The 19,967-nt window shown below is 37.0% G+C and overlaps 1 protein-coding gene across 1 annotated transcript in view; it reads right to left on the bottom strand.

Moving 5' to 3' along the window:
• The window catches only part of SLC24A2 (solute carrier family 24 member 2), a 301,039-nt gene that overhangs the window by 20,267 nt on the left and 260,805 nt on the right, over positions 1 to 19,967 (bottom strand). The window contains exon 7 of the mRNA XM_027859099.1: positions 16,472 to 16,612. Coding sequence (XP_027714900.1) covers positions 16,472 to 16,612 — 141 coding nt within the window. The remainder of the gene's footprint in view (positions 1 to 16,471; positions 16,613 to 19,967) is intronic.

The raw sequence follows: 19,967 nt of genomic DNA on the forward strand, positions 1-19,967 counted from the left end.
TCAATTACATGCAAATATAGTTCTCAACATTCATTTTCTGTAAGATTTTTGAGTTTGAAATTTGTCTCCCTCCCGCATTCCTCCTTCCCAAGATGGCAAGCAATCTGATATGGGTTATACATATGCAATCAAAGGCACGTCTTTTCTAATTAAAAGTTGATTAACGTGTATCAGACACAAATAGAACATTTCCCATTCATTTATACTAACAAGGTTAATGGTCTTTAACTTGAAAGGTGCACAATCTAGAGATACAAAAAAATGATCCCTGGTGGCGTATGAAGAAAATGTTAGAAATGAGAGAAGAACTGTTCGTTGAGCTTGGAGTTGCTTCCTTCCCCTGCCTGAGCCCAGTGCAGGCTGTGGTAGATGGTTAAGTACATTTGAGGTTCCCTGACAAGCAGGCAGTGAACAGGTGGTCATTCTCTGCCCACCTCACATGCTCCTGTCCTGTCTCTCCATTCCCCATGACCAAAGTGCGCACCTTATACATCGCTTGGCCCATTCTGCCCACTATCACTATCTAAACCCCTAGAGTACTCAGACTACAACAGGGACAGGCAAACCCTGCTCTCTCAAGGCGGGATGGATGTGATGGGGAGCTCTTGCTCACCTCCTCCCAACCCTGGGAAATCAAGGCGGTATAATGCTTGGACCTCTGGTTACATGTTACAGGCAGGATAATTTCCCTCTGGGAAGGCAAGGAAGGTGTTTTTTGGATTTTGTCCATCTGCGGGAACAGTGATATAAAACTTCCGGTCTGTGGGGAATTGATATTCCTGAAGTTTGGAGGCATTCCCACTGCCTTACAGGCTGTCTTTCTGACCCATGATTGCTGCCCTGGAAAATGTGGAAGTATAAGGGGAGCAGTGCCTAATTCTAATAACAATGTCCTTTTTAGGGGCAGCTAGGCGGTGCAGTGGATACAGCACCGGCCCTGGAGTCAGAGGGACCTGAGTTCAAATCTGACCTCAGACATATAACACTTCCTAGCTGTGTGACCCTGGACAAGTCACTTGACCACACTGCCTAGCCAAAAAAAAAACCAACCCAAAAAACAATGTTCTTTTAAATTCTTTATTAGGTTGTTCAGTTGTTTCAGTTGTGTCTTACTTTTCATGACCCCATTTGGGGTTTTCTTGGCAAAGACACTGGAGTGATTTGCCATTTCCTTCTCCAGCTCATTTTACAGATGAGGAAACTGAGGCAAACAAGGTTATGTGACTTGCCCAGGGTCATCCAGCTAGTAAGTGTCTGAGGTCAGATTTGAACTCAGAAAGATGAGTCTTCCTGACTCCAGGCCCAGCACTCTATCTATCCATTGTACCTCCTAGCTGCCCAATCCTCCGTTATAAATAAGGTTATTGTTTTTGTATTTGATGGTCCATGAATTTTTCACCGTATCCTGAGCCTGAATCATTGGACTGATCTAGAACAGGCATGCAGGACGCAGCAGAGAGGCAGGTCTTGCTTCCTTTGCAGCAGAGACCAGACCCTTCCAGTAGCCTTGCACTCAAAGAGGACCGATGAGATGCTTGGTATAATAACCAATGACTGATCAAAGACGTGCTTCATGGGATCCTGATGTGAAAGGGCTCTTCGTCGTCCCAGGTGGCCAGACTGTCCCATGAAGGGAGATCTGCTTCCTGAGAATGTGGACTTCTTGATTTCCACCCGGGCTTTCATCTCCCCTTCCCACCCACCTCCACAGAGGAGACCAGGGGAGGTTTGAGCAGGTTCTGGAGAAGCTGCAGCAAACAGTGTCTGAGAGGAGCAGGCACAACAGAGCCCATGGGGGATCTAGGACCAAGCAGCTGCAGCAGCAGCTATCAAGAGGGTTGTGGTAGTGGCAGCTGCTGCTGTGGGTGGCCTTAGAGACTTCTCTCTGATCTGCAGTCCTGCTCCCAAGAGTCTTCCTACCCACCAACCCACTGGACACCCTCCTACCACCAGGAAACTAGGGCTTCCCCCTGCATCTGACCAGCTGCCTTTCCATTTTACTCCTTTTGCTCACCTGGAGCAGCTACTCTTAAGACCTGGGATCTGACTTCCAGAGACAAATCCCCCTCCTCGCTAACAATAATAAGTAATAACAATATCTAATATTTGTATAGTACTTACTATATGCTAGGCACTGTGTTAAGCACGTTACAATTACTATTTGATCTTCAAAACAGTTCTGGGAGGTAGGTGTTACTATTATCATCCCTTTTTGCAGATGAGGAAACTGAGGCAAAAAGGAGTTAAGTGACTTGCCCAGGGTCACATAGCTAGTAAATGTTGGTCTTCCTGACTCTGGGCCTGGCATTCTATCCACTTCACCACTTAGCTGCACCTCCCCTTCAATCAGGGAAGATGGAAATTTTTTGGCTGAATTTCAACAAAAACTTGTACATGATTGGTGGATGGGACTGAAAAATAAGTTTCATGATTTGGTAAGTGTAGCCAACATTTTCCATTTGGATTTATATATGTCTGTGAGTTAGGCAGTTAGGTGGGCACAGTGAATAGAGCTCTGGGCCCAGAGTCAGGAAGACCTGAATTCAAATCTGGCCTCAGACACTTCCGAGTTATGTGACCCTGGGCAAATTACTTAACCTTGTTTGCCTCAGTTTCCTCATCTGTAAAATGAGCTGAAGAAGGAAATGACAAACTACTCCAGTATCTCTGCCAAGAAAATCTCAAAAAAAGGGTCATGAAAAGTCAGACGTGACTAAAAATGACTAAACAATAACAACAATATTTGTGAGGTATTTTTTTTATCTATGATAACTGTTAAAACCAAATATCAAAATAAACTGAATTTAGAACTAGGCCTTTGAAATCCTGTATCACAATGTACTCAACCAAGATTTTCAAATTAATGAAACATGTTCAATCCCATTTCTTTTTAAGTGAGAATAAAAAAGTTTTGGGTATTATTAAATAACATAGATCTATTTATATAATTGCAAAATCAACGAATATAGCTTACCTATATTGGGAGGACATGCTTAAACATTTTTTATTGATGGGGTACATGATCAAAAAAGTGAAAGTTCTACATCACAGTGGCATTTTATTGGTGCCTTTTGTTGGAAAGAAATTGAGGTCAATTTCTGAGGCTTCTAAGGGTATGAAATTCTGACAGAGCAGTCCTCACAAATTATCACTAAGTGGAGAGTAAAGTAATATACTTTGAGGAAGAATTGTGGTTTTTGATTTTTTTTGCCCAGAGAAGTAAACCTTTGGATGAAAGTCCTCTCTACAGCTGGAAGAGTTGACCTTGGGTAGTTACATAGAAAATTTATGATTTTTTTAAAGACAGATATTAAAAAGACAAGGAGCTGAAATGTACTTCTCTACGATTTTGAGCCTTCAATAGATCCTTAGCATCAACTACAGGGGTATATTAAGTTTTATAACAATCCTTTCTTTGTGGTTGCTTTTCTCATCATTTGTTGGCAAAACAGACCGAGAGGTAAATTGATTTGCCCAAATTCAAGTAGTTGAGTTTACTGACTTTCTGCTAACCCAGGCTGCCTTGTACTTTAAGACATTGATCCATATGGAATTTACTGTCGTAGATCATAGGAGTCAGTGATGCAAGTCTCCTCCTTTCCTCAAGGAAATTTCCTTTGCTTTTCTTGTCCCTTTGTTTTTCCACATAAATTTGGATATCACTTTATCTAATTTTATGAAGTGGTTCTTGTTATTTTAATTGATCTTTAAGCTTAGACTACAAAACTGTCTCATAAAGTCACAGATTTAGAGCTAGGAGGAACTTTGTTGTTGTTGTTGAGTTGTATCCAATTGTTTGTGACCCCATGGACCATAGCACACCAACACTGTCTACCAGGTTTCCTTGGTAAAGATACTGGAACGGTTTGCCATTTTCTTCACCATAAGGAAAACAGAAGTTAAGTGACCTGCCAAAGATCACATGGCTAATGAGTTGTCTGAGGCTAGATCTGAACTCAGGTTTTCCTGATTCCAGGCCCAGCGCTCTATTCACTGAGCCATCTAGCCACCTCCTTGAATGGACCTCAGAGACCTAGTCCAATCCCTCATTTTACAGAGAGAAGCAAAGTAACTTGCCTAAAGCCACACAAGTAGCAAGTAGCAAAGGCAGGATTCAAATCCAGGTCTTTTTTTTATTCCAAATCCATCATTTTCCATGGCTTGTTGACAATAATTTGGGTAGCATTACTATTTTTGGTATTTAGGATCAACCTAGCCATTAGCATTAGATATCTCTGTAATTATCTAACTCTTTCTTTATTACTTCTAAAATTTTTAAAAAAAGAATTACCTTTATGAAAGTCTTAAATGTTTGGTAGATTAATAGCCAAATATTTGATACTCAGTTGTCATTCTTTTTTTTAAAAATTAAATTAACTAATTTTCAGTTTTCAACATTCACTTCCACAAGATTTTGAGTTCCAAATTTTCTTCCCATTTCTCCCCTCCCCCCACCCCAAGACAGCATGCATTCTGAATACCCCTTCCCCCAATATGCCCTCCCTTCTATCACTGCCCCCACCTTCTTTTATCACCTTCCCCTTCTATTTTCCTGTAGGGTAGGATAGATTTCTATATCTCTTTGCTTGTATATCTTATTTCCCAGTTGCATGTAAAAACAATTTTTATTGGTTGTCATTCTTATGATTTTTTTGTTTCTATCAATTTCTCCTGATTCTTGTTATTAATATATAAAAGTACTGATACTTTTTATGTCCTTAAACACTTATTGAAGCCTTCTGTCTTTAGTTACAGTCATTTCAACTCAATCCCTACCAAATTCATTTCTCCCTAGTGATAAGTAAAAACAATTAGATAAAAAAATCACTACAGTGACTATATCTGACATTATATATAAAATTTGGTTCTAATATTCTTCTCCCTCTTTACTCTGAGGGTGGAAGATATGAATCTCTTCTTTGCTTTTTAGTTACTCAATATCTGGCTTCTTGTTATTGATCTTTTCATTTACATTGCATACATTGTTCTCTTAATTCTGTTTACTTTGCTCTCCATCAGTTTATATAAATCTTTCCACCTTTCTTTGGATTCCTCCTATTGTTATTTCTTATCCAAAAAAATCTATCTTATATAATTACTATTACCTTACAGTAATGAATATAATTTTTTCAGCTATTCCCTAATCATCCAGGACTCACTTTGCTTCCAGTTTTTTTCTACCACCAAAGTACTGCTATGAATATTTTGGTCTTTTATCTTTCTAATTGTCTTTGATTTCCTGGGGTATATGCCAAGCAGTGGGATCATTGGATCAAAGATATGGAAAGTCTAGTCAATTTTAGCATATAATTCCAAATTTATATCTTAATAGTTGGACAATTTTGTAGATTCATCAACAGTGTATTAGCATGCTTGTCTTTGTATAGCTCTATCTTTGTATAGCTTTGTATAGGCATTCAAAATTTGTGTCAATCCTTTGAATATTTTTGATATTTTTGATATTTTTGATTTATCTTTGATATATGGAACACATATTTTCCCACATTACAATTTCTCTCATAATTCTACCTTTGTTGAATTAACTCATGAAAAATCTTTTTACTTTTATGTAGGCAAAATTATATCTTCTTTATTCTCTTTTATACTTTGTTTCATTAAGAATTGTTCCTGTAGCAATAATTGTGAAAAGTACTAAATCTCATCATCTAATTTTTAAAAATTATGTGATTTAAAAAAATATAGTTTATTTGTTATAAGGTGATGGTTTAAACACATGTTTAAGATGTTGGTCTAAATCAATTTTTCTTTCAAATTGCTTTCCAGTTTTGGTAGTTTTAGTTCTAGTAATTTACATTTTTTGTTTATCAAACATTATTAACTATTTATAGTTGTTCCTTGCTTACTTGGTGTGTTCCACTGAACTACTTTTCTGCTTTTTGAACCAGTTTTGATGGCTATTTATAACATACTTTGAAATCTGGAAATGCTAACCTCTATTCACCTGTAGTTTTTCTCATGGTTTTTTGAGATTCTATCCAGACTTTTTGTTCTTCAACATGAATTTAATTGTTATTTTGTCTAGTTCTATAAAATATTTTCGGTGATTTAATTGGTTTAGCACTAAATGTATAAGCTAATTAGGGAGTACTGCCCCTTGAATTATGATGGAATGGCCCAGACGTGAACGATGACTATATTTCCATTTAAATGTGGCCTTTCATTTGTCACAAGTGTTTTGTAGTTATGGTTGTAGTTATCTTTATTTAAGTGTTGTGTGAGTCTTAACGACTTAACTTCCAGATATTTCATATATTATGCAGTTACTCTGAATGAATTTTCTCTTATTATGGTTGCTTCCTGGATTCTGTTAGAACTATATAGAAATGCTGAAGATTTTCATGGATTTATTTTGCATCCTGCAGACTCACTATAGCAATTTATCTTTTCAATTAGTTTCTTACCTGATTCTCTGTAGTTCTCTAAGCACACTATCAAATAGGAACAGTTTTGTTCCCCTCTATGCCAATGATTATTTAATTTTGTTCTTTTATTACTCTAGCTAACATTTATAGAAATTCAAATAAAAGTGGGGAGAGAAGGCATGTTTACTTGACACTGCTTGACTTGGGAAAATGTCTAAGGTTTTCCTATTGCAAACAATGCTAGCTCCTGGTTTTAAATTTTTTTTTTTAGGCAATTGGGGTTAAGTGACTTGCCCAGGGTCACACATCTAGTAAGTATCAAGTGTTTGGTCTGAGACTGGTTTTGAACTTAGGTCCTCCTGACTTGAGGGACAATGCTCTATCCACTGCGCCACCTAGCTGCCCCCTTAAATATGTTTTTGATCATATTAAAGAAGGACTCTTCAATATCTGTGCTGTTTAGGATCCTAAACATGTTAAATTTTCTCAAGGTTTTTTTCTGAATTTATTGAAATAATTATGTGATTTTTGTTATCTTTGTTATTTACATGATTAATTGTGATTATTATTTTCCTAATGTTGAACCATTTTTTCATCCCTGGTATGACTACAGTTTGGACACAGTGAATTATTTTCTGGACATATTTCTGGAATTATTTATTCTTGGATATATTCTTCTAGTCCTTTTGCAAGTATTTTATTTAAAATTTTTGCAAAAATATTCGTTAAGTACCTACTATTTGCCAAGAACTATTTTAAATGGTACAGATTCAAAGACAAAAATGAATCAGTCTCCATTCTCAGGGAATTCATATTTTACTGAGGGAAATAAATATGGGTATATACAAATAGATAGAAGGCAATTTTTGAGGGGGAAGGTGCTGGAGGTTGGAGGTGGGGTGGGGCAAGAAGGGCTTCATGCACAAGGTGCCACTTGAAAGGATTCTTGAATGAGACTAAGAATTCTGAGAGAAGGAGGCAAGGAGGGTATGCATTCCAGGAATGAGGGACAGCCAATGCAAAGGCATAGAGGTGGAACAATGGAGTGTCACATATGAGGAAGGCTAGTACGACTGCACTGTAGAATGTACAAAGGAGAGGAATGTGTAATGAGCCTGTAAAGGTAAGTTGGGGCCAGTTTGTGGAGAGCTTTGAATGCCCATTAGAGACAATCTGCATTATTGTTTTGCTTTATTTTGTCCGTAAGGACATCATGCTAGTCTTTGTTGTTTGCTTTGCTAAAACCTATGTTTACAACATTCTGTTGATCAGGCAATTTAGCCTGATCAAAAAAGAAAATGAAGTAAATTTAGCGTCACCTATTCTTGATGAATTGTTTTCCTTTCAGGATGTTCTAGATATCAGAAGGCAGCTATGTGGTGATGTAGAGGGCTGGTTCTGGAGCTAGGAAAATCTGGGTTCAAATCCAATCTCAGACATTTACTAGCTGCATGAAACTGGGCAAGTCATTTAACCTCTATCTACCTCGTTTTCTACCTCTAAGGTGAGGTTAATAATAGCACCTACCTCTGAGAGTTGTTAGGATATTAATTAAATACTTTACAAATCTTCAAAGTCCTATATTAATGTTAGCTATTAATATGATGACGATGTTCAAAACCCTCCCTTAAATATTACATTCTACAATTCTGCCAGGACTTGAGGTCAGATTCATTGGCCTATAGTTTGTCAAGTTTAACATCTTCCCATATTTGAAAAGCAGGATGCTTGCTCTTCTCCAGTAGTGTAGAATCCCATTCTAAATGATTGCTGAAAGATTAATGACAGTGGCTCAAATCTCATTTCTTCCATGGAGCCCTTCCTGACCTTCTCTGGAGAGGAGTAATTTCTCCCTGCTTAAATTTTTCCCAGTACTTTGATTCTCTCCTTTACACTTATGCATACTCTTCTATTACGGTTATATTTTTGTACATTTTTCTCCTATTATCAGTTTATAAACTTCTTGAGAATAGTTGCTGTAACAAATTCCTTTTGTACCCGCTGTTAAAAGGCAGCTAGGTGGCACAGTGGATAGAGTGCCGGGCTGGGAATTGGGAAGACCTAAATTCTAATATGGCCTCAGACACTTACTAGGGCAAGTCACTTAACCCTGTTTGCCTCAGTCCCCTCATCTATAAAATGAGCTGGAGAAGGAAATGGCAAACTACTCCAGAATCTTTGGCAAGGAAATCCCAAAAGGGGTCAGGAAGTGTCACACACAACCAAAATGATTCAACAACAACAAAAACTCCCTATTAGCACATCAGAAGGGTGTAGGTTGGGCCTGAAAAAGTTGTTGGACACTATTTGATTGCCAGAGTTTGACCAGAGGAGATACAACAGAGGAAGGTAGATACTCTAACTGCTGGAAGCCATGGGGAAAATTTGGTCGGTAACGGACGAAGAATCCTCACATTCTCTGAGCTCAGGGATTATTTCTGTACATTAGACTGACTCCAACACAGTGTGAATGTCACTAGACTAGGTGTCAAGAAACCTGAGATCTATTCTTTGTTTTGCTACTAACTTGCTATGTAACTTTTGGCAAACCACTTAACCTCTCTGGGCCCCAGCTTCTTAATCTGTAAAATGAAAGGCTTGGTCTAAATGAAGAACCAATTAACTAACAAACATTTATTAAGAACCTATCATGTACTTGATTTTGGGCTAGGACCTCAGAGAACAGTGATCTTTAAGGTTTTACTTCCAGCTGTAAAATTTTATGTTTCAGTATTATCTCACTTTCTGTCAACCTAATCTAAAGAGTAAGTTAGACACCAAAGAGGATCTGACTTCAGTGTTGTTACTTGATTTATCATTTACAGTTTTAATAAATGATACATTCTTCCTTATGCTTAACATTTTAATTATCTTTTAGTTTAAAAACAAAAACATTAATTTAAAAAACCTATAGAAGTGAAGCCCATGCTATTTATCTGAGAATGCATGTTCTAACAAATAATGTCATATAATTTGCATATAGATGAAGCAGAAAGAATCCCAGTGGGAGTACTGTTTATTTTAAAACTGGATTCCTGCATCAACAATCAGAGTTTCTCTGTAATTGTTGTCAAAGCTTTCGTTGCTCATCTCTGTGGCTAATTTAAAAGCTATTGAAAACATGTTGTATCAGGAATGGTACCTTAAGATCTATCAATTAGCAATTCTCTCTCTCTCTCTCTCCTTGTCTCCTTCCCTACCCTGGAAGTATCTTCTGGGGGCATTTGGTAATTTATCAGGGCAAACCTAACAAAAATACTGCTTACTAATTATCACCCAAAAGAGAATTACAATATTCTGTAGTGCCCATGATCTGTATCATTCCTTCATTATTTAGCTCATACTACTTTGAATTGTTCTTTATTTTTTTATGTTTATGTTTTCTTTTTCCCAATAGACAATTTTTATGCTTATGTTTTCTTTTTCCCAATAGACAATCTGGACAAGACACAAACTAGATGCCCCTGAATCAGAGTATGGAGTGGGAGAATCAAGGTGTCAACTTTGCTAGTATCTTTCTAATATTTGTTACAGTCCTAATGTCAAGGCTTGGACTGATTGCCTTGAGAAGGGGACTAAATCACTAAAGATCCTGCCTGGGAAGGGCATTTTTTCCCAGTGTGGGAAAAGAAGAACCTAACATAAGTTTGGAATTAGATGGTAGAGTTTTCTACTGCAACAGTAGTTCAAAAAATTCTTTCTCAAGAAGGATGCAAGGGGAAAGGGTTGGATAGAAAGAGTGCCAGCAGAGGCAGATAGAAGCCTTTTTCTAGGGTGGGTGATTCCAAGCTTTTCTGAGACTGTGGCCTTTCCCTCTTAACAGGTCTGAAGCTTGGCTTATGAAAAGATGGAGAGGGGAAACCCTCGGAACAACAGAAAATCTGTCCTAGTCTGTTTCTCCATTCTGTTTTCTTGCTGCATGCAACAGGCATCATAGTTCATTACTAAATGTTTCTTTGCTATTTAAAATTTGTTTACTGGTTATTTATGTTTTTAAACAATGGTATATTGAATAAAGGTGAGATAATCTTAATTGCATCCTGAATTTGTGTTTTTTTTCCAGAGAGGAGGGGCTCTTAAGCTGGTGTCTAAGAACCCCCAAGAGGTCCATCGATATATGTTGTTTGGTCTGTGAGCTTGGATGGGAAAAATACATCTTTGTTTCTTTGTAACTGATTTTCTTTGAAATCGTATGTATTTTCTTTTAGGTATCTAAAAACATCATACTGAGAAGGGGTTTAAAGATTTCACCAGACTGCCAAAAGGGTCCATGTCACAGAGATGGTCAAGAATCTCTGCTGTAGAGAATATGATGGGGGATATGGAACCTATGGAAAAAAGGATTACACCCAATTCATCTCTGTGGGAGACAACCCCCTCTCCTACCCCTCTACATGTGAAATCAAGAGCTTCCTTGGGGGCTCAGGAAATTTTATAAGTTTTATTTCTAGTCCATATTTTTAACCTTTTAAAAAAAGTTTTTCTCCCAAAGTGATCAAAGAAAAAGGACTTTTCTTATTTGTACCTATTTGTACAAAAATATTTATATTGTTATCCTTCAGTCATTCAGTCATGTTGAATTCTTCATGATTCTACAAAGAATAAAAATATTTATAGCATCATTTTTTGTGGTGGCAAAGGATTGGAAATCAAGGGGTTGTTCATCAATTGGAGAATGGCTGAACAAGTTATGTATGTGATTGTGATGGAATACTATTGGACTATGAGAAACGACAGAGCAGGATGGTTTTGGAAAAACCTGGGAAGTCTTATATAAATTGATGCAAAGTGAAGTAAGTAGAACCAAGTAGAACATTGTACATAGTAACAGTATTATTAAGGATGATCACCTGTGAAAGACTCAGCTACTCTGATCAAGACAATGATGCAAAAGAATTCCAAAGGACCCATGATAAAAAATGCTATCTACCTCCAGAGAGAGATTTGATGAATTCTGAATGCAGATTGAAGCAAACTTCTAAAATTTTCTTTATTTTTCTTTTTTGTCTGTGTTTTCTTTTGTGACATGGCTAATACGGAGATAAGTTTTGTATGACTTCACATGCATAATTGGTACCAAATTGCTTGCTTTCTCAAGGAGAGTGGAGGTGCTGGAGGGAGGAAGAGAATTTGGAAGTCAAAATTTTAGAAAGTGAATGTTAATATTTTTTTTACAAGTAATTGGGAAACGTTTAATGAAATAAAATATATTGAGAAAAAAGCCACATAAAACTTGACCTATTGTTCTAATCTAACATTATCTCCAAGTAGACTCTGTCACTTTTTATCAGGTCTTTGAATTTTTTTCCACCTCTTGAGGTGAAGGAGAGGAAGGGTGGATAGAGTCTCAAGATAAAGTCTTACATTGAACCAGCACATTACCATCTGGCATGGTACTTAATAAATGCTTGTCAATGGTCCTAAGCATCCTTAGACTGGCCTCTCATTGCTCAGAAATAGCAGTGTTGACCTATTTTACAGAGTTATTCCACAAATATACATAGTAGGTGCTTAATCAATGTTTGTTGAAATTTACAAGCCTCTCATAGTAGTCATACTACTATCTATAGCACACTTGTATTATAAAATACTTATACTTGAAAGTACCTTATGGATGATTTAGCTCCACACCTTCAATTTACAGAGGAACAAACAAGTTCAGAAGGAAACCAGTGACATACTGAAAGTCACACATCCATGAAGGGTAAGATTAAAATCTAAATCTCAACTTTTTGCCTGAAAATATTTCTGTAGCCATCTTGCTATCACGTATTGCTTTATATTATAATTATTTGTGTACTTGTTTTATTCTCTTTGCTAGATAGATGGCAAGAACATGTCCACTTTATCGATGTATTCACCCATAGCATCCAGATTTCTATCTCCCATAACACTAATGCTTTTCACAAACTTTGCAATATCTATATCCCCAGCACTTTGCACATATTAAATACTTAATAATTTTTTTCATTCATTCATTTGTTCTTACATTGACAAAGTCATGCTCAAAACAGGTTTGATGAATGAATGAAAAATCAGTAAATTATGAAATTATGTGCTTACATACTGAGGTTTGAAAGACATTAAAATTGGGAAATACAATGCACATATGCATGCTTTTGTGTACATATGCATGCCAGTGAGAGACATATTCTCTATGGTCTTTCTAGTGAACGGTTCAGACAAGCCCTTGCCTTGTGTACCGCAGATTGAGATTGCATTTGTGTTTGATGCCTCCATGAACAGTAATTAATGTTTGATTGGGAACTTCAGAAGAGAACCTCATATGATGACTAAATGTTTCCTAATTATCCCTCACTGCTCAGTTGTTTTGTCATTCACTAGGGCTGCTAGTTAACTACCTATTCTCATATTTTGTTCTTCCTCCCTCCACATCCCATTCCTTTAAAAATTATACTCATTGACTGACACTCAGATTATTGGACACTCCGATAATTCCTGCTCATTTTTGAAGGAACTGATGATTTAGGAGACATTAGCTTTCACCAAGAGGTTTTCCTTTTCAGTTCATATTACCAGAAAGATGAGAAAAAGTAAAATCTGATTAGGAAATGCCAGGCCTTTCATTGTCTTGAGATGGTAGTATGAAAACAGAGTTTGAATGCTCTGACTGCATTCACAGACACAACTATCACACCCAGAGTTTTGAATCATTAAATAATTTTTTTTTGTTTGCAATAGCCCCCTCAAACCAGGAGTCTATGGGCCTCATAGATACTCTCTGTTGATTATTTCCTAATTATCCTGTATACAGTTTTTTTTGGATGTAGTTATCTGTATGTTGTTTCTCCTATTAAAATGGGAGCTCCTTGAGGGCAGGAACTATCTTTTACTTTTTTTTTTTGGTTTGTTTCCCTAGTGCTTAGAATAGTGCTGGCTTATCTAGGTGCTTAATAAATGTTAATTGACTGGCAGTGCTTTCAGTGCCCTTGAATGTACTTAACAACTGTATACGTCTCCTGTTCCTTCTTAACATCCCCACCTTGTTTTGTTTTTCTTTTCTGGCAACTTGTAGACCCCATGTTTGTACTTTCCATTTTTTTAAGGTTTGGGTCTCTCTCATTAGTGTCTCCCTGCCTAAGATATCAGAAATAGAAAATCAACCAGATTTACCTGAATAAGAAAAGCTCCCTCTGCCTAGACCTATGTCTTTTGTCTCTGAGTGGCTCTGCTGTGATGGTGATGGAGACCCAGGCATCCCATATTGAATAGTAGAAGAGACTGAAAATTCATTGAAGCTGGGGATGGATGTCAGTCTGAGGGTGACCTCTGTGAAGGGCCATCATTGACCCCTCACCCTTCCTTCTCCTGCTATGTTCCAAAGACCAGACTGTCTGGGGGCCCTTGAAAATACACTGGTTGTATTTCCCACTATAACTCAATTTGGTACAGAGAGGTGGTGAGAAACCTGCACCTGAAGCATTCTAAACTACTGTGAGATAAGATCACTCAGAAATGAACATTTAAAAAATCTCTGTAGCCTAGTGGGAAGAACACCATGTAATTCCTGCCAGCAAGGAGACAGTCTAGTAGATCACTTGAGCTCTGGAATTCTGAGCTGCAGTGGGCTAAAACTGACCAGAAAAAGAAAAAAAGAAAGGAAGAAGGAAAAAAGGAAGGAAAGAAGAAAGGAAAGAAGGAATAAAGGAAAGGAAAAGAAAAGAAAGGAAAAAGAAGAATACTCATTCAAATCCTGGTTCTGACTTAGAATTAGTGGCTTGATTATTTTCAAGTCATAACCTTTCTGAATTTTAGTTTCCTTGGCACTAAAAAGGGAATGGACAGCTAAGTGGCAAAGTGGATAGAGTACTAGACCTGGAGTCAGGAAGACTTCAGTTCAAATTCAACCACAGACCCCTTCTAGCTGTGTGACCCTGGGCAAGTCACTTAATACTATTTGCCTCAGTTTCCTCATCTGTAAAATGAGCTGGAGAAGGAAATGGCAAACAACTCTAGTATCTTTGCCAAGAAAACCTCAAATGGGGTCACAAAGAGTTGGACATGACTGAAACAATTGAAAAACAACAAAAAAGAGAATAATAATATTTGTATTGCCCATATCATGGAAATGTCAGGAGTTATTTTGTAATCAATAAAATGCTGTTTAAACATATGCTATTGCTATTATATCAGGGAGGCAGCATGACAGAGTGGGTAGATGGCCAGCTTTGAAATCAGTGAGACGTGGGCTCAAATCCTGCCTCTGACACATACTAGTTTTGTAACTAGTTACTTAACTCTCAATGCTGCAAGAAAAGCCCTAAGTGTATACATTAGAGATGGGTTATTGGTGAGCACTGACATATGGAGACTTTTTGGTGGGAGTTCTCTATGCTGATGAAATCATAGGTTTCGACCACTCTAAAACGTTATTATTATACACAGTACATGCTCGATATAAATATTTGCTGAATGAAAGGATATACACAATTATGTGGATCTTTTGACCTATTCTACCATCTTTCCAGAATCCTCTCCCTATATGGCTCTTTTGGGTAGAAACCTCTGATTCTCTTGAGATTACATGTGCACGTGTAGAATAATAGAGTTAGAGCATGCTCCAGTATGCTCATTTTTTTTTGCCAATGAAACGTAGTTCAAATTAAACTTCCAGAGAGATTAAGGAAGCTGTTCATGGTCCAACTCTAGGTGATTAGTAGAGGAGTGATGGCATCTTAAATTCAACATGTCCCAAACCAAATGAGTCATCTTCCCTACCATATAGGCTTCCCTTTCTAATTTGTTATTGTCAATATCATTTATTCAGATATCAGGTTCATGGATTCTTCTCTCTTCTTTACTTCCAGAATCTAAGTCACCCAACTGTCAATTCTTCTTTGAAATATCTTTAATCTATTACTTCCTTTCCATTTCCATTTGTATACATGATAATTAAAATACTAATAATAAAACAAACAAACAACAGCATTACATAGAACTTTAAGGCTTGCAAAGTACCTTCTCAATTTTATCTTATTTTATCCTCACAACAACCCTACAAGGTAGGTGCTATAATTATTCCCATTTTACAGATGAGGAAACTGAGGTTGAGAGAGGTGAAATGACTTTGCCCAGGATCACATAGCTAATTAGTATCTGAGGAAAATTTGAACTGTCTTCTCTACTTCAAGTCCAAAATTCTGTCCACTGTGTCCCCCAGTTGCCACATATATAAACACATATGTAAATATGTATATATATGCATACACAGATATATGTATATATTTGTGCATATATATTCATACATGCACAGACACACATATATATACACACACATATACAAGATGTACCAAAAGTCTTAGTGTGGGTCTTAAGCTATGTTTTAAATATAGATGTGTATATTATAACATATGATATATACTTATAGATATATGGCTATATAACTATATATGCCCATATATGGGATATTATATTCTCCTTTGGAATTAAATTCTGTTTTATTAGGTTAACATAATTTAGTTCCTAGAATTTATTGCTCCTTTTAATGGCAAGATTCTCTCAATAGAATGTAAATAGTTAAATAGGAACTCTGTTTAACATATTCTTTTTTTTTTTTTTTTTTTGTGAGGCGATCGGGGTTAAGTAATTTGCCCAGGGTCACACAGCTAGTAAGTATTAAGTGTCTGAGGCTGGATTTGAAATCAGGTCCTTCTGACTCCAAGGCCAGAGCTCTATTCACTGAGCCACCTAGCTGTCCCTAACATAGTCTTAAAGGTATTTTCTGTATGCAGTGTGTTTTCTCTCTACATTTCTTAGCTTTACCCAATAAATTATGGGAGGGACCTTCCCAGCAACAGAGTTTAGCAATGTTAACATAGGATGATTCTACCTTTTAACTTATCCAATACTTTGTGCCTTTCTCTGCTTCATTACAAATAAATCATGTGGAATTCCAAACTTGGTCCCTATTTCCTTGTTTAGAAATGAAAGAATAGCCACGAGTTAATGCTATTTGCAAAAATAGCAAATGTAAACATATTTCTGTCCACATACATGTACATACACCTGGGCAGGAAGCCAGTCAGGTATTCAGGTGCAAGGTTGACATCTAAATAGTCTCTACTTACAGGTTTTCGGACGTCAGGAAGGGTTATCCACAATGGAAACACGATGGGAAGAACAATCAGGAAGGTGATCTGTTTTCGGGTATTGGTTGGCCAGGACAAACTGAGTGGCTGGTCGTCTTCGTCTTCACCTGTATCTGAAGCCTGTGTTGATAAAAGACATATGAAGAGTGTTGAGAATGCCAAACAAGGAAAATAAAGCTTGCGTGGGAAAGCTCAGATCCTAATTAAGAACCTTATGGGAATGCTTCAGTTATTGTAATTAATTTATTACTTGTTTTCTAAGTGTTCACTTTTCATCATATTCAATTCAAGCCATGGGGAGACAAGTAATTTTGTCAATACTGAAACTCAATAATGTTTCTGTCTCTCTTTTATTTTATTTTAAATTTTTTTTTCTCTTTTTTCCCTTTTTTTCTTCACTCCCCTCCCCCTTGCCCTAGATATGGTTACCATTAGACACAAATATGTATATATATGTAGAACCTTTCTATACATACTTCTATTTATCAGTTGTTTCTCTGGACACAGATAGAGGCTTCCTTCATAGGTCCTTTGTAGTTAATTTGGGTATTTATAATAGTGAAACTGACTTAGTCACTCAAACTTGTTATTAAAACAATATTGCTGTTACTGTATACAATGTTCTCTTGATTATGCTCATTTCACTCTTCATTATTTTATGCAAGCCTATCCATATTCTTCTGAGATCATCAAACTCATCATTTCTTATAGCACAGTAGTAGTGCAGCCTCTCTCTCTCTATGTCTCTCTTTCTCTCTGTCTCTGTCTCTGTCTCTGTCTCTCTCTGACTCTGTCTGTCTGTCTCTGTCTTTCTTTTTTAACAGAGTAGCCCAGACCCCTAACTTTTTCAACCTCAAGAGAAACAGATGAGAGCTACTGGACTTTGGTTCCCGTTGCAGTCTCTGTGACTGCCTTGCCAGGGGTGGGGAACCTGCAGTCTCAAGGCCACATGTGGCCCTCTAGGTCCTCAAGTGTGACCCTTTGATTGAATCCAAACTTCACAGAACAAATCCCTTAATAAAAGCATTTGTTCTGTAGAACTTGGACTTGGTCAGGAGGCTTCAGCCAAAGACCTAGAAGGTCACAGATTCCCCACCCCTGGCCTAGCCCAAAGCTCCCTACCTTGACCACTACTTCCAGAGATGTGTGTAGTATTCCCCTAGTAGACTATAAGCTCTTGGAGGGTAGGGACAATTTCACTTTTGTATTTGTATCCTCACAACAACCCTTTGAGGCATGTGCTGTTATTTTCCCCATTTTACAGTTGAGGAAACTGAGGCAAACAGGATTACATGACTTGCTTAGGGGCACACTGCTAATAAGGTATCCAAGGCTGAATTTGAACTCCGGCCTCACTGACTCCAGGCCCAATGCTCTATCCAATGTGCCACCTGGTTACCTAATAAGCAATTTATTAAGCACCTACATGGTTCCACTTAGTGCTAGGCACTGGGGATACAAATACAAGCAAGCTTACAATCTACTACAGGTCATTCCTGTTAGAAACCAAGGTATGGATGTTGTCATCTTATAAATGTTAATACTGTTTTGTTTCAACAGAGAAATGTGGACCATACTTAGAGAATTGGTGGGCTAGTAAGGTCCTTTGAGGCAATGTTGGAAGTGGACCTGACTTTGAATCCCAACTCCGACACTTACAAGCTCTGTGACCTGGGGGATGTCACTTAACTTTCTCCTCAGTTTCCTCCTCGATAAAATGGGGATAATAATAGCACCAACCTTATAGGGTTGATGTGAAGATCAAAAGATAATACATACAAAGGGCTATGCAAACCTAAACGCACTTAATGAACTATATAAATGTTAGTTACTATTATTATTACTTGCAATTGATTCTGATAGCAAACTTTAAAACTCCATGTAAATGTAAGTTATTTTATTTGTCAAGTCTGCTCACATCCTTTATAATGTTAGAACTGGAAGAGATATTGGAGATCGCATAACCTTCTCATTTTACACAGGAGAAAAGTGAGTCCCAGAAAGGTTAAGTTTCCTTCAAAATTCAACTCAAGTACAGCCTTCTACACATGGTTTTTTTTTGTCCTCTGTGCAGCCGTGCCCTCCCGCTCAAAATTGCCCTGTGCTAATGGTGTATATACTTATCTAAATGACTAAGCTGTCTCTCCTAATAGAATTTAAGCTCCCCAGGCAGGAATGGTTTCATTTTTGTCTTTGTATTACTAGAGCCTAGCAGTGAAAGGTGCTTAATGAATGCTTGCTAATCCATTGTTTTGACCAAGGTCACACAGTTAACAAATAGGAAAGCTGGTTCTCAGAACCCAGGTCTCTTGACTCACAATTAAATGGAGTTTCTGCTACATCCAACTCTCCAAGTTCGGTTTTTACAAGTCTAGGGAGATGATAAAAATGAGAAAGCAGAAATTGCTGATAGTGACAGCTCAGAAAATGAGATGCGTTTGAAAAAAGTTCCACACGGCGAAAATTCTATTCCATGAGTTTTTTGCTTATCTTTTTTTAAATTTTAACTCCTTAGTTAAAAATGAACACTTTTGGTATTGGCTTGAAAAAGTAGAGGACACAAAATCTGGAAAACATAACAATTCTCTTACTTCTACTAAGATGCTAATGGTTTCTTCTGTTCTCAAGTTTTGGCCTCTTAAAAACTGGCAAAAGCTAAGGGATGTTCAGTTCCTTAAAGTTCGGCAGTTGGCAGCTCCATTTGTTTTTTTTTTTTTTTTTGGTAGTTCCATTTGTAATAAATATTAATGACATTTAAAAGTAACCTTCAATTAGTGTATTTGTAATTACTGTCTGAATAAATTCAAGTTTTCCATTTCATACAACAAGCACAAGAATTATATCAGTAAACCAAATTATACAAAATACACTTTTAGGTTCATATAACAGTACAAACAGTATAAAAGTATCTTAATTTAGTTTTAATGAAGTCTTTTGTTTTTACATTGAAGTTATTTCCATATATATTACCCCTAGGACACCTCCCCTTATGGCAAGGAAAAAAAAACAGTTAAGAAAAACTGACACACTTTGCATTCGACAGTTTATGAGACATTCCATACCCATAGCCCCCCACCTCCCCAGTGAAAGTCGGGAGCAAGATGAGCCATGACAATTGCAAAGATTTCACCTTAATTTTAGTATTCTTTCCATACATTGCTGTAGTACATATTATTTTATTGGTTCTTATTTCATTCTATATTAGTTTACATGTCTTCCCTAGCTTCTCTGAATTAATAGTTTCTTATATAGTAGTCTATTACATTCATATATCACAATTTGTTTAGTCATTTCCCAATCTATGGTAACCCACTTTGTTTTCAGTTCTTTGCTAACACAAAAAAATGCTGCTATGAGTATTTTAGGATATTTGGGAACTTTCTGTCTTTGACTTTTATAGGGTATATGTCCAGCAGTAGAATTTATGGGTCAGAAGTTAGAAATGGTTTAGTCATTTCTCCCCCATAATTCCAAA

The sequence above is a fragment of the Vombatus ursinus genome, unplaced genomic scaffold, assembly GCF_900497805.2.
Source record: "Vombatus ursinus unplaced genomic scaffold, bare-nosed wombat genome assembly UNPS02014158.1, whole genome shotgun sequence".
Lineage (NCBI taxonomy): Eukaryota > Metazoa > Chordata > Mammalia > Diprotodontia > Vombatidae > Vombatus > Vombatus ursinus.